This window comes from Salvelinus namaycush, unplaced genomic scaffold (assembly GCF_016432855.1).
Source record: "Salvelinus namaycush isolate Seneca unplaced genomic scaffold, SaNama_1.0 Scaffold1227, whole genome shotgun sequence".
Classification (NCBI taxonomy): Eukaryota; Metazoa; Chordata; class Actinopteri; order Salmoniformes; family Salmonidae; genus Salvelinus; species Salvelinus namaycush.
Window position 1 is genome coordinate 30,043 of NW_024057928.1, and position 24,358 is coordinate 54,400.

The window sequence follows — 24,358 nt, forward strand, 5'->3', positions numbered from 1 at the left end:
GTAACACAAGGATGTCACGCTGCCAGCCACAACGTAAGGTAAGTTAAGGATGTCACGCTGCCAGCCACAACGTAAGGTAAGTTAAGGATGTCACGCTGCCAGCCACAACGTAAGGTAAGTTAAGGATGTCACGCTGCCAGCCACAACGTAAGGTAACACAAGGATGTCACGCTGCCAGCCACAACGTAAGGTAAGTTAAGGATGGCACGCTGCCAGCCACAACGTAAGGTAAGTTAAGGATGTCACGCTGCCAGCCACAACGTAAGGTAAGTTAAGGATGTCACGCTGCCAGCCACAACGTAAGGTAAGTTAAGGATGTCACGCTGCCAGCCACAACGTAAGGTAAGTTAAGGATGTCACGCTGCCAGCCACAACGTAAGGTAACACAAGGATGTCACGCTGCCAGCCACAACGTAAGGTAAGTTAAGGATGGCACGCTGCCAGCCACAACGTAAGGTAAGTTAAGGATGTCACGCTGCCAGCCACAACGTAAGGTAAGTTAAGGATGGCACGCTGCCAGCCACAACGTAAGGTAAGTTAAGGATGGCACGCTGCCAGCCACAACGTAAGGTAAGTTAAGGATGTCATGCGAAACTCAAAAGTAGAATTATTTTTAGTCACCCTGCTCCTCAGATTCTCTTCCATATCTCCTGGTGGGAATAGGGCCTTATTTTCTACATGTCACTGTGTGTCTGGCAAGTTGGGAGAGGTGGGGGGTGTTGTTAAACCATGGGGGCTGTTTGCACTTCAAATGAGGGAGGTGTTCAACAATGGAAGAGTTACTGAATTTACCTTAGAAAAAGCAGAGAGCCATTCACACAGACCCGATACTTGTATTTTGGTTATAGGGTGAACATGCAGGAATCATGACTTGGTCTTTAAGTGGGTTTTTACTTCTCCATGTTTTTTACCCTCCTTTCAGACATAAGAAAAAGCTGGTATAAAAATACAAGCACTGTAAATGTGTGTGATTTTGGCCTGTGTATGAAAGGGATAATACAGCCATTAATAAACAGGAAATACAGTCATTAATAAACAGGAACTTCTGCTCTCTCTTCCGTTTCATCTCAGTAGTCGGGGATAATTAGTGACCTCGTCATACAGTATGGTGTTCCCTCGTTACAGGATCAGCCACTTAAGTTTTTAGTTTACATTTCAAAATGGTGTGCATGATGCAAATCAGTTCTCCGTACAATGCCATTAGAAAGGTATTGAGACGTATACAGAGACTGTATGAAGAGACAGTTGAGTTACATACAGTAAATCACAACAAAGAACCCATTAGTGAGTCTTGTAAAAATAGCTAGAGAGGGTTACAGTGGTGTGACGAATGAACAAGACATGTTTCGTATCAAAGGCTGTTCACATCACAAGAAGTAGAAAAACAAGGCAACGTAGAGAGAACCAGATGATTAAATATCTTTAAATAACATCTCTGTTACAGTATGAATAGCCTACCTTATCAGAGAACTAATTAATGCACAAATATCTACAGTGACACACATTTCATATGCTGGCCTCAAACACCAGATCTTCTTAACCTGTATCCTGCCTTTCATGTTTTCTTACTTCATAAAATGTATTTCGTGTTCTGTTTTTTGTGTATTTCCTTTTTTGTCAAGTTTCATCTCATTCTGACTCAGGTGTCACTTGGCAGTCATCTGCCCCCTTCTGGTCCAGAGGTGGTCTCCCTTGACAGATGCCTATCTCTTATGGTCCAGAGGTGGTCTCCCTTGACAGATGTCTATCTCTTATGGTCCAGAGGTGGTCTCCCTTGGCAGTCACCTGCCCCCTTCTGTTCCAGAGGTGGTCTCCCTTGACAGATGTCTATCTCTTATGGTCCAGAGGTGGTCTCCCTTGACAGATGTCTATCTCTTATGGTCCAGAGGTGGTCTCCCTTGACAGATGTCTATCTCTTATGGTCCAGAGGTGGTCTCCCTTGGCAGTCACCTGCCCCCTTCTGTTCCAGAGGTGGTCTCCCTTGGCAGTCACCTAGCCCCTTCTGTTCCAGAGGTGGTCTCCCTTGACAGATGCCTATCTCTTATGGTCCAGAGGTGGTCTCCCTTGACAGATGCCTATCTCTTATGGTCCAGAGGTGGTCTCCCTTGGCAGTCACCTAGCCCCTTCTGGTCCAGAGGTGGTCTCCCTTGACAGATGCCTATCTCTTATGGTCCAGAGGTGGTCTCCCTTGGCAGTCACCTGCCCCCTTCTGTTCCAGAGGTGGTCTCCCTTGACAGATGTCTATCTCTTATGGTCCAGAGGTGGTCTCCCTTGGCAGTCACCTGCCCCCTTCTGTTCCAGAGGTGGTCTCCCTTGACAGATGTCTATCTCTTATGGTCCAGAGGTGGTCTCCCTTGACAGATGCCTATCTCTTATGGTCCAGAGGTGGTCTCCCTTGGCAGTCACCTAGCCCCTTCTGTTCCAGAGGTGGTCTCCCTTGGCAGATGCCTATCTCTTATGGTCCAGAGGTGGTCTCCCTTGGCAGTCACCTGCCCCCTTCTGTTCCAGAGGTGGTCTCCCTTGGCAGATGTCTATCTCTTATGGTCCAGAGGTGGTCTCCCTTGACAGATGCCTATCTCTTATGGTCCAGAGGTGGTCTCCCTTGACAGATGTCTATCTCTTATGGTCCAGAGGTGGTCTCCCTTGGCAGTCACCTGCCCCCTTCTGTTCCAGAGGTGGTCTCCCTTGACAGATGTCTATCTCTTATGGTCCAGAGGTGGTCTCCCTTGACAGATGTCTATCTCTTATGGTCCAGAGGTGGTCTCCCTTGACAGATGTCTATCTCTTATGGTCCAGAGGTGGTCTCCCTTGGCAGTCACCTGCCCCCTTCTGTTCCAGAGGTGGTCTCCCTTGGCAGTCACCTAGCCCCTTCTGTTCCAGAGGTGGTCTCCCTTGACAGATGCCTATCTCTTATGGTCCAGAGGTGGTCTCCCTTGACAGATGCCTATCTCTTATGGTCCAGAGGTGGTCTCCCTTGGCAGTCACCTAGCCCCTTCTGGTCCAGAGGTGGTCTCCCTTGACAGATGCCTATCTCTTATGGTCCAGAGGTGGTCTCCCTTGGCAGTCACCTGCCCCCTTCTGTTCCAGAGGTGGTCTCCCTTGACAGATGTCTATCTCTTATGGTCCAGAGGTGGTCTCCCTTGGCAGTCACCTGCCCCCTTCTGTTCCAGAGGTGGTCTCCCTTGACAGATGTCTATCTCTTATGGTCCAGAGGTGGTCTCCCTTGACAGATGCCTATCTCTTATGGTCCAGAGGTGGTCTCCCTTGGCAGTCACCTAGCCCCTTCTGTTCCAGAGGTGGTCTCCCTTGGCAGATGCCTATCTCTTATGGTCCAGAGGTGGTCTCCCTTGGCAGTCACCTGCCCCCTTCTGTTCCAGAGGTGGTCTCCCTTGGCAGATGTCTATCTCTTATGGTCCAGAGGTGGTCTCCCTTGACAGATGCCTATCTCTTATGGTCCAGAGGTGGTCTCCCTTGACAGATGTCTATCTCTTATGGTCCAGAGGTGGTCTCCCTTGACAGATGCCTATCTCTTATGGTCCAGAGGTGGTCTCCCTTGGCAGATGTCTATCTCTTATGGTCCAGAGGTGGTCTCCCTTGACAGATGTCTATCTCTTATGGTCCAGAGGTGGTCTCCCTTGACAGATGTCTATCTCTTATGGTCCAGAGGTGGTCTCCCTTGACAGATGTCTATCTCTTATGGTCCAGAGGTGGTCTCCCTTGACAGATGTCTATCTCTTATGGTCCAGAGGTGGTCTCCCTTGACAGATGTCTATCTCTTATGGTCCAGAGGTGGTCTCCCTTGACAGATGTCTATCTCTTATGGTCCAGAGGTGGTCTCCCTTGACAGATGTCTATCTCTTATGGTCCAGAGGTGGTCTCTCTTGACAGATGTCTATCTCTTATGGTCCAGAGGTGGTCTCCCTTGACAGATGTCTATCTCTTATGGTCCAGAGGTGGTCTCCCTTGACAGATGCCTATCTCTTATGGTCCAGAGGTGGTCTCCCTTGACAGATGCCTATCTCTTATGGTCCAGAGGTGGTCTCCCTTGGCAGATGCCTATCTCTTATGGTCCAGAGGTGGTCTCCCTTGGCAGATGTCTATCTCTTATGGTCCAGAGGTGACTAGCTCTACACAGATACAGATAAATAACAGGGTAATAGCTGCACACAGACACTGCTACAGATCTTTAATTGTTTCTTTAGAGTCTAAGAAGTTGGGGGAGGGAGGGAGGGGGGGGGGTGGAATTGTTTTAAGATGGGGTTACTATGGGTTACTATGGGTCATGTAGATTTTTGATTTTGAATTTTAGGACCCCTTTAGATATCCCCCCAAAATATATATAAAAACATTTGTTGATAAAATGACTACTAAAGCCCATAGAAAGGCATTGAATAACACATTCATAAATGGCAAGCCATCTCAATTGGGTTGAGGTCGGGTGATTGTGGAGGCCAGGTCATCTGATGCAGCACTCCATCACTATCCTTCTTGGTCAAATAGCCCTTACACAGCCTGGAGGTGTGTTGGGTCATTGTCCTGTTGAAAAACAAATGATAGTCCCACTAAGCCCAAACCAGATGGGATGGCGTATAGCTGCAGAATGCTGTGGTAGCCATGTTTGTTAAGTGTGCCTTGAATTATAAATAAATCACCAACAGTGTCACTAGCAAAGCACCATCACACCATATTATATTTTTTGTTTATTTAATCTTTATTTGACTAGGCAAGTCAGTTAAGAACAAATTCTTATTTACAATGACGGCCTACTCCGGCCAAACCCGGACAATGCCAGACCAATTGTGCGCCGCCCTATGGGACTCCCAATCACGGCCGGTTGTGATACAGCCTGGAATCAAACCAGGGTCTGTAGGGATGCCCTCTAGCACTGAGATGCAGTGCTTTAGACCACTGCACCACTTGAGAGCCATCACACCTCCTCCTCCATGCTTCACGGTGGGAACCACACCATCACACCTCCTCCTCCATGCTTCACGGTGGGAACCACACCATCACACCTCCTCCTCCATGCTTCACGGTGGGAACCACACCATCACACCACCTCCTCCATGCTTCACGGTGGGAACCACACCATCACACCTCCTCCTCCATGCTTCACGGTTGGAACCACACCATCACACCTCCTCCTCCATGCTTCACGGTGGGAACCACACCATCATACCTCCTCCTCCATGCTTCACGGTTGGAACCACACCATCACACCTCCTCCTCCATGCTTCACGGTGGGAACCACACATGCAGAGATCATCCGTTCACCTCTGCGTCTCACAAAGACACGGCGGTTGAAACCAAACATCTCAAATTTAGACTCATCAGACCAAAGGACAGATTTCCACCAGTCTAATGTTGCTCTGCAACCTTCACCTCTCTAGCCCTGCAACCTTCACCTCTCTAGCCCTGCAACCTTCACTTCTCTAGCCCTGCAACCTTCACCTCTCTAGCTCTGCAACCTTCACCTCTCTAGCCCTGCAACCTTCACCTCTCTAGCCCTGCAACCTTCACCTCTCTAACCATGCAACCTTCACTTCTCTAGCCCTGCAACCTTCACCTCTCTAGCCCTGCAACCTTCACCTCTCTAGCCCTGCAACCTTCACCTCTCTAGCCCTGCAACCTTCACCTCTCTAGCTCTGCAACCTTCACCTCTCTAGCCCTGCAACCTTCACCTCTCTAGCTATGCAACCTTCACCTCTCTAGCCCTGCAACCTTCACCTCTCTAGCCCTGCAACCTTCACCTCTCTAGCCCTGCAATCTTCACCTCTCTAGCCCTGCAACCTTCACCTCTCTAGCCCTGCAACCTTCACCTCTCTAGCTCTGCAACCTTCACCTCTCTAGCCCTGCAACCTTCACCTCTCTAGCCCTGCAACCTTCACCTCTCTAGCCCTGCAACCTTCACCTCTCTAGCCCTGCAACCTTCACCTCTCTAGCCCTGCAACCTTCACCTCTCTACCCCTGCAACCTTCACCTCTCTAGCCCTGCAACCTTCACCTCTCTAGCCCTGCAACCTTCACCTCTCTAGCCCTGCAACCTTCACCTCTCTAGCTCTGCAACCTTCACCTCTCTAGCTCTGCAACCTTCACCTCTCTAGCCCTGCAACCTTCACCTCTCTAGCCCTGCAACCTTCACCTCTCTAGCTCTGCAAGCTTCACCTCTCTAGCCCTGCAACCTTCACCTCTCTAGCCCTGCAACCTTCACCTCTCTAGCTCTGCAACCTTCACCTCTCTAGCCCTGCAACCTTCACCTCTCTAGCCCTGCAACCTTCACCTCTCTAGCTCTGCAACCTTCACCTCTCTAGCCCTGCAACCTTCACCTCTCTAGCCCTGCAACCTTCACCTCTCTAGCTCTGCAACCTTCACCTCTCTAGCTCTGCAACCTTCACCTCTCTAGCCCTGCAACCTTCACCTCTCTAGCCCTGCAACCTTCACCTCTCTAGCCCTGCAACCTTCACCTCTCTAGCCCTGCAACCTTCACCTCTCTAGCCCTGCAACCTTCACCTCTCTAGCCCTGCAACCTTCACCTCTCTAGCCCTGCAACCTTCACCTCTCTAGCCCTACAACCTTCACCTCTCTAGCCCTGCAACCTTCACCTCTCTAGCCCTGCAACCTTCACCTCTCTAGCCCTGCAACCTTCACCTCTCTAGCCCTGCAACCTTCACCTCTCTAGCCCTGCAACCTTCACCTCTCTAGCCCTGCAACCTTCACCTCTCTAGCCCTGCAACCTTCACCTCTCTAGCCCTGCAACCTTCACCTCTCTAGCCCTGCAACCTTCACTTCTCTAGCCCTGCAACCTTCACCTCTCTAGCCCTGCAACCTTCACCTCTCTAGCCCTGCAACCTTCACCTCTCTAGCCCTGCAACCTTCACCTCTCTAGCCCTGCAACCTTCACCTCTCTAGCCCTGCAACCTTCACCTCTCTAGCTCTGCAACCTTCACCTCTCTAGCCCTGCAACCTTCACCTCTCTAGCCCTGCAACCTTCACCTCTCTAGCCCTGCAACCTTCACCTCTCTAGCCCTGCAACCTTCACCTCTCTAGCCCTGCAACCTTCACCTCTCTAGCTCTGCAACCTTCACCTCTCTAGCCCTGCAACCTTCACCTCTCTAGCCCTGCAACCTTCACCTCTCTAGCCCTGCAACCTTCACCTCTCTAGCCCTGCAACCTTCACCTCTCTAGCCCTGCAACCTTCACCTCTCTAGCCCTGCAACCTTCACCTCTCTAGCCCTGCAACCTTCACCTCTCTACCCCTGCAACCTTCACCTCTCTAGCCCTGCAACCTTCACCTCTCTACCCCTGCAACCTTCACCTCTCTAGCCCTGCAACCTTCACCTCTCTAGCCCTGCAACCTTCACCTCTCTACCCCTGCAACCTTCACCTCTCTAGCCCTAAAACCTTCACCTCTCTAGCCCAGTAACCTTCACCTCTCTAGCCCAGCAACCTTCACCTCTCTAGCCCTGCAACCTTCACCTCTCTAGCTCTGCAACCTTCACCTCTCTAGCCCTGCAACCTTCACCTCTCTAGCCCTGCAACCTTCACCTCTCTAGCTCTGCAACCTTCACCTCTCTAGCCCTGCAACCTTCACCTCTCTAGCCCTGCAACCTTCACCTCTCTAGCTCTGCAACCTTCACCTCTCTAGCTCTGCAACCTTCACCTCTCTAGCCCTGCAACCTTCACCTCTCTAGCCCTGCAACCTTCACCTCTCTAGCCCTGCAACCTTCACCTCTCTAGCCCTGCAACCTTCACCTCTCTAGCCCTGCAACCTTCACCTCTCTAGCCCTGCAACCTTCACCTCTCTAGCCCTACAACCTTCACCTCTCTAGCCCTGCAACCTTCACCTCTCTAGCCCTGCAACCTTCACCTCTCTAGCCCTGCAACCTTCACCTCTCTAGCCCTGCAACCTTCACCTCTCTAGCCCTGCAACCTTCACCTCTCTAGCCCTGCAACCTTCACCTCTCTAGCCCTGCAACCTTCACCTCTCTAGCCCTGCAACCTTCACCTCTCTAGCCCTGCAACCTTCACCTCTCTAGCCCTGCAACCTTCACCTCTCTAGCCCTGCAACCTTCACCTCTCTAGCCCTGCAACCTTCACCTCTCTAGCCCTGCAACCTTCACCTCTCTAGCCCTGCAACCTTCACCTCTCTAGCCCTGCAACCTTCACCTCTCTAGCCCTGCAACCTTCACCTCTCTAGCTCTGCAACCTTCACCTCTCTAGCCCTGCAACCTTCACCTCTCTAGCCCTGCAACCTTCACCTCTCTAGCCCTGCAACCTTCACCTCTCTAGCCCTGCAACCTTCACCTCTCTAGCCCTGCAACCTTCACCTCTCTAGCTCTGCAACCTTCACCTCTCTAGCCCTGCAACCTTCACCTCTCTAGCCCTGCAACCTTCACCTCTCTAGCCCTGCAACCTTCACCTCTCTAGCCCTGCAACCTTCACCTCTCTAGCCCTGCAACCTTCACCTCTCTAGCCCTGCAACCTTCACCTCTCTAGCCCTGCAACCTTCACCTCTCTAGCCCTGCAACCTTCACCTCTCTACCCCTGCAACCTTCACCTCTCTAGCCCTGCAACCTTCACCTCTCTACCCCTGCAACCTTCACCTCTCTAGCCCTGCAACCTTCACCTCTCTAGCCCTGCAACCTTCACCTCTCTACCCCTGCAACCTTCACCTCTCTAGCCCTAAAACCTTCACCTCTCTAGCCCAGTAACCTTCACCTCTCTAGCCCAGCAACCTTCACCTCTCTAGCCCTGCAACCTTCACCTCTCTAGCCCTGCAACCTTCACCTCTCTAGCTCTGCAACCTTCACCTCTCTAGCCCTGCAACCTTCACCTCTCTAGCCCTGCAACCTTCACCTCTCTAGCCCTGCAACCTTCACCTCTCTAGCCCTGCAACCTTCACCTCTCTAGCCCTGCAACCTTCACCTCTCTAGCCCTGCAACCTTCACCTCTCTAGCTCTGCAACCTTCACCTCTCTAGCCCTGCAACCTTCACCTCTCTAGCCCTGCAACCTTCACCTCTCTAGCCCTGCAACCTTCACCTCTCTAGCCCTGCAACCTTCACCTCTCTAGCTCTGCAACCTTCACCTCTCTAGCCCTGCAACCTTCACCTCTCTAGCCCTGCAACCTTCACCTCTCTAGCCCTGCAACCTTCACCTCTCTAGCTCTGCAACCTTCACTTCTCTACCCCTGCAACCTTCACCTCTCTAGCCCTGCAACCTTCACCTCTCTAGCCCTGCAACCTTCACCTCTCTAGCTCTGCAACCTTCACCTCTCTAGCCCTGCAACCTTCACCTCTCTAGCCCTGCAACCTTCACCTCTCTAGCTCTGCAACCTTCACCTCTCTAGCCCTGCAACCTTCCCCTCTCTAGCCATGCAACCTTCACCTCTCTAGCCCTGCAACCTTCACTTCTCTACCCCTGCAACCTTCACCTCTCTAGCCCAGCAACCTTCACCTCTCTAGCCCTGCAACCTTCACCTCTCTAGCCCTGCAACCTTCACTTCTCTACCCCTGCAACCTTCACCTCTCTAGCCCAGCAACCTTCACCGCAGATGCGGGAAGTGAGACATTGGCGGATTCGGTTGATTGAGACGCATCCAATGCAATCCAATCCAAACACAAAAACAAACAGGAGTTAGTTTAGACTGATGGATTTCGATGGGAATTTTTATGTCCTGTTACTTCAATCGGCTCTAGGGGGTTCTAACTACGAGGAGGAAGAACAAAGATCCCTGGACAGAGAATCGCTGGACGCTGATTAGGTTGTTGTGTCTATGATAATGTCTGTGATGATAATACTTGTCGTAATAGTTCCACCACCGGCAGTGGAGACAGCAGGGTCCATAGACTGTAATGTAGTAGGAAATAGAGAAGCAGGCTAAGCAGCAAAACATCAGATCATTAACTATGACAACAACAACAACAGCAACAGCAACAACAACAACAACAACAACAACAACAACAACAACACATCAGCTTCTGAGTCTGGGTCTCTGAGTCTGGGTCTCTGAGTCTGGGTCTCTGAGTCTGGGTCTCTGAGTCTGGGTCTCTGAGGCTGGGTCTCTGAGTCTGGGTCTCTGAGTCTGGGTCTCTGAGTCTGGGCTTCTGAGTCTGGGTCTCTGAGTCTGGGCTTCTGAGTCTGGGTCTCTGAGTCTGGGTCTCTGAGTCTGGGTCTCTGAGTCTGGGTCTCTGAGTCTGGGTCTCTGAGTCTGGGTCTCTGAGTCTGGGTCTCTGAGTCTGGGTCTCTGAGGCTGGGTCTCTGAGTCTGGGTCTCTGAGTCTGGGTCTCTGAGTCTGGGCTTCTGAGTCTGGGTCTCTGAGTCTGGGCTTCTGAGTCTGGGTCTCTGAGGCTGGGTCTCTGAGTCTGGGTCTCTGAGTCTGGGCTTCTGAGTCTGGGCTTCTGAGTCTGGGTCTCTGAGTCTGGGTCTCTGAGGATGGGTCTCTGAGTCTGGGTCTCTGAGGATGGGTCTCTGAGGCTGGGCTTCTGAGTCTGGGCTTCTGAGTCTGGGTCTCTGAGTCTGGGTCTCTGAGGATGGGTCTCTGAGGCTGGGTCTCTGAGGCTGGGCTTCTGAGTCTGGGTCTCTGAGGCTGGGTCTCTGAGGCTGGGTCTCTGAGGCTGGGTCTCTGAGTCTGGGTCTCTGAGGCTGGGTCTCTGAGTCTGGGTCTCTGAGGCTGGGTCTCTGAGTTTGGGTCTCTGAGGCTGGGTCTCTGAGTCTGGGTCTCTGAGGCTGGGTCTCTGAGTCTGGGTCTCTGAGGCTGGGTCTCTGAGTCTGGGTCTCTGAGGCTGGGTCTCTGAGTCTGGGTCTCTGAGGCTGGGTCTCTGAGGCTGGGCTTCTGAGGCTGGGTCTCTGAGTCTGGGTCTCTGAGGCTGGGCTTCTGAGGCTGGGTCTCTGAGGCTGGGTCTCTGAGGCTGGGCTTCTGAGGCTGGGTCTCTGAGTCTGGGTCTCTGAGTCTGGGCTTCTGAGGCTGGGTCTCTGAGGCTGGGCTTCTGAGGCTGGGTCTCTGAGGCTGGGTCTCTGAGGCTGGGCTTCTGAGGCTGGGTCTCTGAGGCTGGGCTTCTGAGGCTGGGCTTCTGAGTCTGGGCTTCTGAGGCTGGGTCTCTGAGGCTGGGCTTCTGAGGCTGGGTCTCTGAGGCTGGGTCTCTGAGTCTGGGTCTCTGAGGCTGGGTCTCTGAGTCTGGGCTTCTGAGGCTGGGTCTCTGAGTCTGGGTCTCTGAGGCTGGGTCTCTGAGGCTGGGCTTCTGAGTCTGGGTCTCTGAGGCTGGGTCTCTGAGGCTGGGTCTCTGAGGCTGGGCTTCTGAGGCTGGGTCTCTGAGGCTGGGCTTCTGAGGCTGGGTCTCTGAGGCTGGGTCTCTGAGTCTGGGCTTCTGAGGCTGGGTCTCTGAGTCTGGGCTTCTGAGGCTGGGTCTCTGAGTCTGGGCTTCTGAGGCTGGGCTTCTGAGTCTGGGCTTCTGAGGCTGGGTCTCTGAGTCTGGGTCTCTGAGTCTGGGCTTCTGAGGCTGGGTCTCTGAGGCTGGGTCTCTGAGGCTGGGCTTCTGAGGCTGGGTCTCTGAGGCTGGGTCTCTGAGGCTGGGTCTCTGAGGCTGGGTCTCTGAGGCTGGGCTTCTGAGGCTGGGTCTCTGAGGCTGGGCTTCTGAGGCTGGGTCTCTGAGGCTGGGTCTCTGAGTCTGGGTCTCTGAGTCTGGGCTTCTGAGTCTGGGCTTCTGAGTCTGAGGCTGGGTCTCTGAGGCTGGGTCTCTGAGGCTGGGCTTCTGAGTCTGGGCTTCTGAGTCTGGGCTTCTGAGTCTGGGCTTCTGAGTCTGGGCTTCTGAGTCTGGGTCTCTGAGTCTGGGTCTCTGAGTCTAGGCTTCTGAGGCTGTGTCTCTGAGTCTGGGCTTCTGAGTCTGGGTCTCTGAGTCTGGGTCTCTGAGTCTGGGTCTCTGAGGATGGGTCTCTGAGTCTGGGCTTCTGAGTCTGGGTCTCTGAGTCTGGGTCTCTGAGGCTGGGTCTCTGAGTCTGGGTCTCTGAGTCTGGGTCTCTGAGGCTGGGTCTCTGAGGCTGGGCTTCTGAGTCTGGGTCTCTGAGGATGGGTTTCTGAGTCTGGGCTTCTGAGTCTGGGTCTCTGAGTCTGGGTCTCTGAGGATGGGTCTCTGAGGATGGGCTTCTGAGTCTGGGTCTCTGAGTCTGGGCTTCTGAGTCTGGGTCTCTGAGGCTGGGCTTCTGAGTCTGGGTCTCTGAGGATGGGCTTCTGAGTCTGGGTCTCTGAGTCTGGGTCTCTGAGGATGGGCTTCTGAGTCTGGGTCTCTGAGTCTGGGTCTCTGAGTCTGGGCTTCTGAGTCTGGGCTTCTGAGTCTGGGCTTCTGAGGATGGGCTTCTGAGGATGGGCTTCTGAGGATGGGCTTCTGAGGATGGGCTTCTGAGGCTGGGCTTCTGAGGTTGGGCTTCTGTGTCTGGGCTTCTGAGGCTGGGCTTCTGAGGCTGGGCTTCTGAGGATGGGCTTCTGAGGCTGGGCTTCTGTGTCTGGGCTTCTGAGGCTGGGCTTCTGAGGCTGGGCTTCTGAGGCTGGGCTTCTGAGTCTGTGTCTCTGAGGATGGGCTTCTGAGGATGGGCTTCTGAGGATGGGCTTCTGAGGCTGGGCTTCTGAGGCTGGGCTTCTGTGTCTGGGCTTCTGAGGATGGGCTTCTGAGGCTGGGCTTCTGAGGCTGGGCTTCTGAGGCTGGGCTTCTGAGGATGGGCTTCTGAGGCTGGGCTTCTGAGGATGGGCTTCTGAGTCTGGGCTTCTGAGTCTGTGTCTCTGAGGCTGGGCTTCTGAGTCTGGGCTTCTGAGGCTGGGCTTCTGAGGATGGGCTTCTGAGTCTGGGCTTCTGAGGATGGGCTTCTGAGTCTGGGTCTCTGAGGATGGGCTTCTGAGGCTGGGCTTCTGAGGATGGGCTTCTGAGGCTGGGCTTCTGAGGATGGGCTTCTGAGGCTGGGCTTCTGAGTCTGGGCTTCTGAGGCTGGGCTTCTGAGTCTGGGTCTCTGAGGATGGGCTTCTGAGTGGGTCTCTGAGGATGGGCTTCTGAGGATGGCCTTCTGAGTCTGGGTCTTTGAGTCTGGGCTTCTGGGTCTCTGAGGATGGGCTTCTGAGGATGGGCTTCTGAGTCTGGGCTTCTGAGTCTGGGCTTCTGAGTCTGGGTCTCTGAGTCTGGGCTTCTGAGTCTGGGCTTCTGAGGCTGGGCTTCTGAGGCTGGGCCTCTGAGTCTGGGCTTCTGAGTCTGGGTCTCTGAGGCTGGGCTTCTGAGTCTGGGTCTCTGAGTCTGGGCTTCTGAGGATGGGCTTCTGAGTCTGGGTCTCTGAGTCTGGGCTTCTGAGTCTGGGCTTCTGAGGCTGGGCTTCTGAGGCTGGGCCTCTGAGTCTGGGCTTCTGAGTCTGGGTCTCTGAGGCTGGGCTTCTGAGTCTGGGCTTCTGAGTCTGGGTCTCTGAGTCTGGGCTTCTGAGTCTGGGCTTCTGAGTCTGGGCTTCTGAGTCTGGGTCTCTGAGGCTGGGCTTCTGAGTCTGGGCTTCTGAGTCTGGGTCTCTGAGTCTGGGCTTCTGAGGCTGGGCTTCTGAGGCTGGGCCTCTGAGTTTCGGCTTCTGAGTCTGGGTCTCTGAGGCTGGGCTTCTGAGTCTGGGCTTCTGAGTCTGGGTCTCTGAGTCTGTGCTTCTGAGTCTGGGCTTCTGAGGCTGGGCCTCTGAGCCTCGGCTTCTGAGTCTGGGTCTCTGAGGCTGGGCCTCTGAGGCTGGGCTTCTGAGTCTGGGCTTCTGAGTCTGGGCTTCTGAGGCTGGGCTTCTGAGTCTGGGTTTCTGAGTCTGGGCTTCTGAGTCTGGGCTTCTGAGGCTGGGCTTCTGAGGCTGGGCTTCTGAGGATGGGCTTCTGAGGCTGGGCTTCTGAGGCTGGGCCTCTGAGGCTGGGCTTCTGAGGATGTGCCTCTGAGTCTGGGCTTCTGAGACTGGGCCTCTGAGTCTGGGCTTCTGAGGCTGGGCCTCTGAGGATGGGCTTCTGAGGCTGGGCTTCTGAGGATGGGCTTCTGAGGCTGGGCTTCTGAGGCTGGGCCTCTGAGGCTGGGCTTCTGAGGATGTGCCTCTGAGTCTGAGCTTCTGAGACTGGGCCTCTGAGTCTGGGCTTCTGAGGCTGGGCCTCTGAGACTTGGGCTTCTAAGTCTGGGCCTCTGAGTCTGGGCTTCTGATGCTGGGTCTCTTGTCTATGGACAGGCAGATTAGAGAAGGGTAACAGATGGAATAATTATGTTGGGATAATGTGGGTGGTGGTTTATACGAAAATAACTCAGGTGGTTCTCTGGGTGTAGGAAGGAAGGCAGTAATAGAACACACACACACACATACACACACACACACACACACACACACACACACACACACACACACACACACACACACACACACACACACACACACACACACACACATACACACACACATACACATACAAAACACACACAGGTGACATGTGCATTTCTCTTGCTGAGGGAAAAGACATCTATCAGCGTTGACAGGCTAGAAAATGTCAACGGCACACGAGGCTGTTTTGACATGCTACTTTACCGTTTCTTCCCGTAAGGAGAGGTCAGAACGGATTATTGATGAGGACCACAGGAGAGGTCAGTACGGCTTATTGATGAGGACCACAGGAGAGGTCAGAACGGATTATTGATGAGGACCACAGGAGAGGTCAGTCCGGCTTATTGATGAGGACCACAGGAGAGGTCAGAACGGATTATTGATGAGGACTGCAGGAGAGGTCAGTCCGGCTTATTGATGAGGACTGCAGGAGAGGTCAGTACGGCTTATTGATGAGGACCACAGGAGAGGTCAGAACGGATTATTGATGAGGACTGCAGGAGAGGTCAGTCCGGCTTATTGATGAGGACCACAGGAGAGGTCAGAACGGATTATTGATGAGACCTGCAGGAGAGGTCAGTCCGGCTTATTGATGAGGACCACAGGAGAGGTCAGTCCGGCTTATTGATGAGACCTGCAGGAGAGGTCAGTACGGCTTATTGATGAGGACCACAGGAGAGGCCAGTACGGCTTATTGATGAGGCCTGTAGAGGAGAGAACAGTACGGCTTATTGATGAGGACCACAGGAGAGGTCAGAACGGCTTATTGATGAGACCTGCAGGAGAGGTCAGAACGGCTTATTGATGAGACCTGCAGGAGAGGTCAGAACGGCTTATTGATGAGGACCACAGGAGAGGCCAGTCCGGCTTATTGATGAGGACCACAGGAGAGGTCAGAATGGCTTATTGATGAGACCTGCAGGAGAGGTCAGTACGGCTTATTGATGAGACCTGCAGGAGAGGTCAGAAGGGCTTATTGATGAGGACCACAGGAGAGGTCAGAAGGGCTTATTGATGAGGCCTGCAGGAGAGGTCAGTACGGCTTATTGATGAGGCCTGCATGAGAGGTCAGTCCGGCTTATTGATGAGGACTGCAGGAGAGGCCAGTCCGGCTTATTGATGAGGACCACAGGAGAGGTCAGTACGGCTTATTGATGAGGACCACAGGAGAGGCCAGTACGGCTTATTGATGAGGCCTGCAGGAGAGGTCAGTACGGCTTATTGATGAGGACCACAGGAGAGGCCAGTACGGCTTATTGATGAGGCCTGCAGGAGAGGTCAGTCCGGCTTATTGATGAGGACCACAGGAGAGGTCAGAATGGCTTATTGATGAGACCTGCAGGAGAGGTCAGAAGGGCTTATTGATGAGGACCACAGGAGAGGTCAGAAGGGCTTATTGATGAGGCCTGCAGGAGAGGTCAGTACGGCTTATTGATGAGGCCTGCAGGAGAGGTCAGTACGGCTTATTGATGAGGACCACAGGAGAGGCCAGTACGGCTTATTGATGAGGCCTGCAGGAGAGGTCAGTCCGGCTTATTGATGAGGACCACAGGAGAGGTCAGAATGGCTTATTGATGAGACCTGCAGGAGAGGTCAGAAGGGCTTATTGATGAGGACCACAGGAGAGGTCAGAAGGGCTTATTGATGAGACCTGCAGGAGAGGTCAGAAGGGCTTATTGATGAGGACCACAGGAGAGGTCAGAAGGGCTTATTGATGAGGCCTGCAGGAGAGGTCAGTACGGCTTATTGATGAGGCCTGCAGGAGAGGTCAGTACGGCTTATTGATGAGACCTGCAGGAGAGAACAGTACGGCTTATTGATGAGGACCACAGGAGAGGTCAGAAGGGCTTATTGATGAGGACTGCAGGAGAGAACAGTACGGCTTATTGATGAGGACCACAGGAGAGGTCAGAACGGCTTATTGATGAGACCTGCAGGAGAGGTCAGAACGGCTTATTGATGAGACCTGCAGGAGAGGTCAGAACGGCTTATTGATGAGACCTGCAGGAGAGGTCAGAAGGGCTTATTGATGAGGACCACAGGAGAGGTCAGAAGGGCTTATTGATGAGGACTGCAGGAGAGGTCAGTACGGCTTAACATTGTGAACATAGAAATAACATTATCTCCTGTCTCAGATGAATGGGTATATGGCCAGTTGAAGAGGGGGGAGGGGGTATATACAGTCTGTAATTCTCTGGGGAAATGGGTATAGGGCCAGTTGAGGAGGGGGTATAAACAGTCTGTAATTCTCTGGGGAAAATGGGTATAGGGCCAGTTGAGGACGAGGGGAGGGGTATATACAGTCTGTAATTCTCTGGGGAAAATGGGTATAGGGCCAGTTGAGGAGGGGGGAGGGGGTATATACAGTCTGTAATTCTCTGGGGAAAATGGGTATAGGGCCAGTTGAGGAGGGGGGAGGGGGTATATACAGTCTGTAATTCTCTGGGGAAAATGGGTATAGGGCCAGTTGAGGAGGGGGGGGGGGGGGGTATATACAGTCTGTAATTCTCTGGGGAAAATGGGTATAGGGCCAGTTGAGGGGGGAGGGGGTATATACAGTCTGTAATTCTCTGGGGAAAATGGGTATAGGGCCAGTTGAGGAGGGGGGAGGGGGTATATACAGTCTGTAATTCTCTGGGAAAATGGGTATAGGGCCAGTTGAGGAGGGGGGGGGGGGTATATACAGTCTGTAATTCTCTGGGAAAATGGGTATAGGGCCAGTTGAGGAGGGGGGGAGGGGTATATACAGTCTGTAATTCTCTGGGAAAATGGGTATAGGGCCAGTTGAGGAGGGGGGAGGGGGTATATACAGTCTGTAATTCTCTGGGAAAATGGGTATAGGTCCAGTTGAGGAGGGGGGGGGGTATATACAGTCTGTAATTCTCTGGGGAAAATGGGTATAGGGCCAGTTGAGGAGGGGGGAGAGGGTATATACAGTCTGTAATTCTCTGGGGGAAATGGGTATAGGGCCAGTTGAGGAGGGGGGGGGGGGGTATATACAGTCTGTAATTCTCTGGGGAAAATGGGTATAGGGCCAGTTGAGGAGGGGGGAGGGGGTATATACAGTCTGTAATTCTCTGGGAAAATGGGTATAGGGCCAGTTGAGGGGGGGGGGGGGTATATACAGTCTGTAATTCTCTGGGGAAATGGGTATAGGTCCAGTTGAGGAGGGGGGGGGGGTATATACAGTCTGTAATTCTCTGGGGAAAATGTGACTGACTGACTTTTACTTTCTCTTTTCTTCTCTCAACTCTCGTTTCTAGGTCTGTGCCGAAGAATGTGTGGGCGTGATTTCTGACGAGAGAGAGAAAGAGATACTGTATCTTTTTGTGGTTGTTTATCTCCCATGTCAACGCTGATAGCAGCCCAGTGTACGTTGTAGGCCCTGCCTTGACAACAGGCAGGCGTTGGGTTAGCTCTCCGGCTAGTTATCTCCTGGGCAGTTCATCTCTTCTTCTCTGGTTATAATCACCATTACTCAGGTTAATAAGACCAATCCAGAGTGGTCCTCATCAGTCAGCTCCACACAGACCTTTTCCAGGCCAGGTTATCTTTTTAGCCAACCCGGACATTTTGATTAATTGTATTTATTTTGCCAGGATAGTCCACTGTGTAACAGTCCTGGGATCCAATCTGGGAGCCAGACCCGGAGGCCGTGAGTGGAGGATCCCACTGCCCACAGTCTGCCAGCACCAGAGCACCAGAGGCATGTCCAGCAGAGAGCACCACCCTCCTGCTTAGCTCAGGTAATTGGATCTGAGTGCTAATCTGTTCAATACCTCCAGAACTTAATGTAGTAGTAGCTGGAGGTAGAGTTTTTAGTGGTTCCCTTTTTTTGGGGGCTGCCAGCCGTGGGTCTGAGTACGTTAAGCAAGAGTTTTTATTTTGGGGAGACATGGTGGTAGAGAGAGTTAAGGGACTAGACAGGAAATCTCTCCACCTGGTGCTGAAAACTTCAGTGAAGCTCAGCATTTTCTCTGTCCGTCAGAAATTGCACCCTATTCCCTATATAGTGCACTACTTTCTATGGTCAAGAGTTAGGCCTAGTGCACTATCTAGTGAACAGGATAGCGTGCACTTTGGGAAACTTCCTTGTCAGTGTGTATTTCTCCCGTGGTGTCAGTGAGTGCAGGACAGGCTGATGCGATGCACAGACACACAGAGACCTGGTGTTGTTTGAGAACAACCACAGACTCCAGTGCTCCAGGATCCGGGTCAACCTCCAGGACGGGTTCCAGAGCTGCAGTGAAGGTGCCACCGTCTACCTGCTTTGCCCCAAGGCCTTGGCCAAGCCCCAGCCTCGGGAGAACGCGGCCTTTAGGACGGCCCTCAGAGCCCAGAGAAGGGGCCTCTAGGACGGCCCTCAGAGCCCAGAGAAGGGGCCTTTAGGACGGCCCTCAGAGCCCAGAGAAGGGGCCTTTAGGACGGCCCTCGGAGCCCAGAGAAGTGGCCTTTAGGATGGCCCTCAGAGCCCAGAGAAGGGGCCTCTAGGACGGCCCTCAGAGCCCAGAGAAGGGGCCTTTAGGACGGCCCTCAGAGCCCAGAGAAGGGGCCTTTAGGACGGCCCTCGGAGCCCAGAGAAGGGGCCTTTAGGACGGCCCTCTGAGCCCAGAGAAGGGGCCTCTAGGACGGCCCTCGGAGCCCAGAGAAGGGGCCTTTAGGACGGCCCTCAGAGCCCAGAGAAGGGGCCTTTAGGACGGCCCTCAGAGCCCAGAGAAGGGGCTGGGGCTTAGAGGAAAGAGATAGATATGGATAGGGTTGGGCCAGGGCAGGGCAGCAGACTGCTGCTTCAGAAGGTGAGATAATTGTATCACACTACAGTATCACGATGACATGAGCCACCTGGTGGTGTTGTGAAACCAAGCTCTGATTGACAGGCTGTATGATGAGGGTCTGCGTCCCAAATGGCACCCTATTCCCTATGGGGCCCTGGTCTAAAGTAGTGCACTATATATAGGGAATAGGGTTCCATAGGGCTCTGGTCTAAAGTAGTGCACTATATATAGGGAATAGGGTGCCATAGGGCCCTGGGCAAAAGTAGTGCACTACATTGGGAATAGGGTGCCATAGGGCCCTGGTCTAAAGTAGTGCACTACATAGGGAATAGGGCTCTGGTCTAAAGTAGTGCACTATATAGGGAATAGGGTGCCATAGGGCTCTGGTCTAAAGTAGTGCACTATATTGGGAATAGGGTGCCATAGGGCCCTGGGCAAAAGTAGTGCACTATATAGGGAATAGGGTGCCATTTTGTCACGCCAGACTGAGCATTCCTCCGTGAAGACATGCCACCTAGAATGAGAATGATTTGAGAGCCGTGCCAACGTTATGTGGCCGGTTGGGGTCTGGTTTAGGGTTACAGGAGGAAGGCATCACTAGACACGTAGTTAATGCTACAACTGTCAGAATACACCCTAATAAAAAGTCTCATTTGAACTTCACACGGACGGTGGTGTTTAAAATGGCTAAAGCTGTTCCACGCAACACGTTATGGACTGAAAGATCACGCCCAGTGTCATCATGGGTTCTGGGTGGGTTCTGAGTGGGTCCTGGGTGGGTTCTGTGTGGGTATCTAAGACGGTCCTGGGTGGGTCCTGGGTGGGTATGTGAGAGGGTCCTGGGTGGGTCCTGGGTGGGTTCTGGGTGGGTCCTGGGTGGGTCCTGGGTGGGTATGTAAGACGGTCCTGGGTGGGTCCTGGGTGGGTCCTGGGTGGGTATGTAAGACGGTACTGGGAGGGTCCTGGGTGGGTATGTGAGAGGGTCCTGGGTGGGTCCTGGGTGGGTCCTGGGTGGGTAGTGAGAGGGTCCTGGGTGGGTCCTGGGTGGATTCTGGGTGGGTCCTGGGTGGGAATGTGAGAGGGTCCTGGGTGGGTCATGGGTGGGTCCTGGGTGGGTCATGGTTGGGTCCTGGGTGGGTATGTGAGAGGTTCCTGGGTGGGTTCTGGGTGGGTCCTGGGTGGGTATGTAAGATGGTCCTGGGTGGGTCCTGGGTGGGTATGTGAGATGGTCATGGTTGGGTCCTGGGTGGGTATGTGAGAGGGTCCTGGGTGGGTTCTGGGTGGGTCCTGGGTGGGTATGTGAGATGGTCCTGGGTGGGTCCTGGGTGGGTCCTGGGTGGGTATGTAAGACGGTCCTGGGTGGGTCCTGGGTGGGTATGTGAGAGGGTCCTGGGTGGGTCCTGGGTGGGTCCTGGGTGGGTATGTGAGATGGTCCTGGGTGGGTCATGGGTGGGTCCTGGGTGGGTCCTGGGTGGGTCATGGTTGGGTCCTGGGTGGGTCCTGGTTGGGTCCTGGGTGGGTATGTGAGAGGGTCCTGGGTGGGTCCTGGGTGGGTCATGGGTGGGTCCTGGGTGGGTCCTGGGTGGGTCATGGTAGGGTCCTGGGTGGGTATGTGAGAGGGTCCTGGGTGGGTTCTGGGTGGGTCCTGGGTGGGTATGTAAGACTGTCCTGGGTGGGTCATGGTTGGGTCCTGGGTGGGTTCTGGGTGGGTCCTGGGTGGGTATGTAAGATGGTCCTGGGTGGGTCCTGGGTGGGTCATGGGTGGGTCCTGGGTGGGTCCTGGGTGGGTCATGGGTGGGTCCTGGGTGGGTCATGGTTGGGTCCTGGGTGGGTCCTGGTTGGGTCCTGGGTGGGTATGTGAGAGGGTCATGGTTGGGTCCTGGGTGGGTATGTGAGAGGGTCCTGGGTGGGTTCTGGGTGGGTCCTGGGTGGGTATGTAAGACGATCCTGGGTGGGTTCTGGGTGGGTCCTGGGTGGGTATGTGAGAGGGTCCTGGGTGGGTCCTGGGTGGGTATGTGAGAGGGTCCTGGGTGGGTCCTGGGTGGGTATGTGAGAGGGTCCTGGGTGGGTCCTGGGTGGGTATGTGAGAGGGTCCTGGGTGGGTCCTGGGTGGGTCCTGGGTGGGTATGTGAGACGGTCCTGGGTGGGCCCTAGGTGGGTATGTGAGACGGTCCTGGGTTAGGGTTAGGGTTTGGTTTCTCTAGCTGGATGGATTCATAATCTTCCATGTGATCAGTGTGGCCAATAGTGTAGTTGTATCCCATCCTACAACTCCAAAACGTATTCCCCTTTTTCTCAACTTTCTCGGTCGTATGGTAACAAAAAAGAGCTGCTAATTACTTCCTGGTCTTCTAGTCCGTATGTTCTGTCTCCACGGCAACAACTGTAGCTATCTACACTGAACAAGAATATAAACGCAACTTTCAACAATTTCAAAGATTTTACTGAGTCATATGAGGAAATCAGTCAATTTAAATAAATTATAGTCTATTGATTTCACATTACTGGGAATACAGATATGTATCTGTTGGACAAATGTAGCAGCGTGGATCAGAACACCAGTCCATATCTGGTGTGACCATTTACCTCATGAAAACCAGTCGGTATCTGGTGTTACAACCATTTACCTCATGAAAACCAGTCCGTATCTGGTGTGACCACAATTTACCTCATGAAAACCAGTCAGTAGCTGGTGTGACCACCATTTACCTCATGAAAACCAGTCGGTATCTGGTGTTACCACCATTTACCTCATGAAAACCAGTCAGTATCTGGTGTGACCACCATTTACCTCATGAAAACCAGTCAGTATCTGTTGTGACGATTTACCTCATGAAAACCAGTCCGTATCTGGTGTGACCACCATTTGCCTCATGAAAACCAGTCAGTATCTGGTGTGACCACCATTTACCTCATGAAAACCAGTCAGTATCTGGTGTGACCACCATTTACCTCATGAAAACCAGTCCGTATCTGGTGTGACCACCATTTACCTCATGAAAACCAGTCAGTAGCTGGTGTGACCACCATTTACCTCATGAAAACCAGTCAGTATCTGGTGTGACCACCATTTACCTCATGAAAACCAGTCCGTATCTGGTGTGACCACCATTTACCTCATGAAAACCAGTCAGTAACTGGTGTGACCATTTACCTCATGAAAACCAGTCAGTATCTGGTGTGACCATTTACCTCATGAAAACCAGTCAGTAACTGGTGTGACCATTTACCTCATGAAAATCAGTCAGTATCTCGTGTGACCATTTACCTCATGAAAACCAGTCCGTATCTGGTGTGACCACCATTTACCTCATGAAAACCAGTCAGTAACTGGTGTGACCATTTACGTCATGAAAACTAGTCAGTAACTGGTGTTACCATTTACCTCATGAAAACCAGTCAGTAACTGGTGTGACCATTTACCTCATGAAAACCAGTCAGTAACTGGTTTGACCATTTACCTCATGAAAACCAGTCAGTATCTGGTGTGACCACCATTTGCCTCATGAAAACCAGTCAGTATCTGGTGTGACCATTTACCTCATGAAAACCAGTCAGTATCTGTTGTGACGATTTACCTCATGAAAACCAGTCAGTATCTGGTGTGACCATTTGCCTCATGAAAACCAGTCAGTATCTGGTATGACCACCATGTACCTCATGAAAACCAGTCCGTATCTGGTGTGACCGCCATTTACCTCATGAAAACCAGTCAGTAGCTGGTGTGACCACCATTTACCTCATGAAAACCAGTCCGTATCTGGTGTGACCACCATTTACCTCATGAAAACCAGTCAGTATCTGGTGTGACTACCATTTACCTCATGAAAACCAGTCAGTATCTGGTGTGACCACCATTTACCTCATGAAAACCAGTCAGTATCTGGTGTGACCACCATTTACCTCATGAAAACCAGTCCGTATCTGATGTGACCATTTAACCCATGAAAACCAGTCAGTATCTGGTGTGACCATTTACCTCATGAAAACCAGTCAGTATCTGGTGTGACTACCATTTACCTCATGAAAACCAGTCCGTATCTGGTGTGACTACCATTTACCTCATGAAAACCAGTCCGTATCTGGTGTGACCATTTACCTCATGAAAACCAGTCCGTATCTGGTGTGACCACCATTTACCTCATGAAAACCAGTCCGTATCTGGTGTGACCCTTTACCTCATGAAAACCAGTCAGTAGCTGGGGTGACCCCCATTTACCTCTTGAAAATCAGTCAGTATCTGGTGTAACCACCATTTACCTCATGAAAACCAGTCCGTATCTGATGTGACCATTTAACCCATGAAAACCAGTCAGTATCTGGTGTGACCATTTACCTCATGAAAACCAGTCAGTATCTGGTGTGACTACCATTTACCTCATGAAAACCAGTCCGTATCTGGTGTGACTACCATTTACCTCATGAAAACCAGTCCGTATCTGGTGTGACCATTTACCTCATGAAAACCAGTCCGTATCTGGTGTGACCACCATTTACCTCATGAAAACCAGTCCGTATCTGGTGTGACCCTTTACCTCATGAAAACCAGTCAGTAGCTGGGGTGACCCCCATTTACCTCATGAAAATCAGTCAGTATCTGGTGTAACCACCATTTACCTCATGAAAACCAGTCCGTATCTGGTGTGACCACCATTTACCTCATGAAAACCAGTCAGTATCTGGTGTGACCACCATTTACATCATGAAAACCAGTCAGTATCTGGTGTGACCACCATTTGCCTCATGAAAACCAGTCAGTATCTGGTGTGACCATTTACCTCATGAAAACCAGTCAGTATCTGGTGTGACCATTTACCTCATGAAAACCAGTCAGTATCTGGTGTGACCATTTACCTCATGAAAACCAGTCAGTATCTGGTGTGACCATTTACCTCATGAAAACCAGTCAGTATCTGGTATGACCACCATTTACCTCATGAAAACCAGTCGTATCTGGTATAACCACCATTTACCTCATGAAAACCAGTCAGTATCTGGTGTGACCACCATTTACCTCATGAAAACCAGTCCGTATCTGGTGTGACCATTTACCTCATGAAAACCAGTCCGTATCTGGTGTGACCACCATTTACCTCATGAAAACCAGTCAGTATCTGGTGTGACCATTTACCTCATGAAAACCAGTCCGTATCTGGTGTGACCACCATTTACCTCATGAAAACCAGTCAGTAACTGGTGTGACCATTTACCTCATGAAAACCAGTCAGTAT

The 24,358-nt window shown here is 52.4% G+C and overlaps 1 protein-coding gene across 1 annotated transcript; it reads right to left on the minus strand.

The window, feature by feature from the left end:
* Positions 1–19,776: 19,776 nt before the first annotated feature.
* Positions 19,777–20,919, minus strand: LOC120036170 (extensin-like). Its single transcript, XM_038982642.1, has one exon. It carries the CDS (start codon positions 20,917–20,919, stop codon positions 19,777–19,779), a length of 1,143 nt encoding a protein of 380 aa, XP_038838570.1.
* Positions 20,920–24,358: the final 3,439 nt, after the last annotated feature.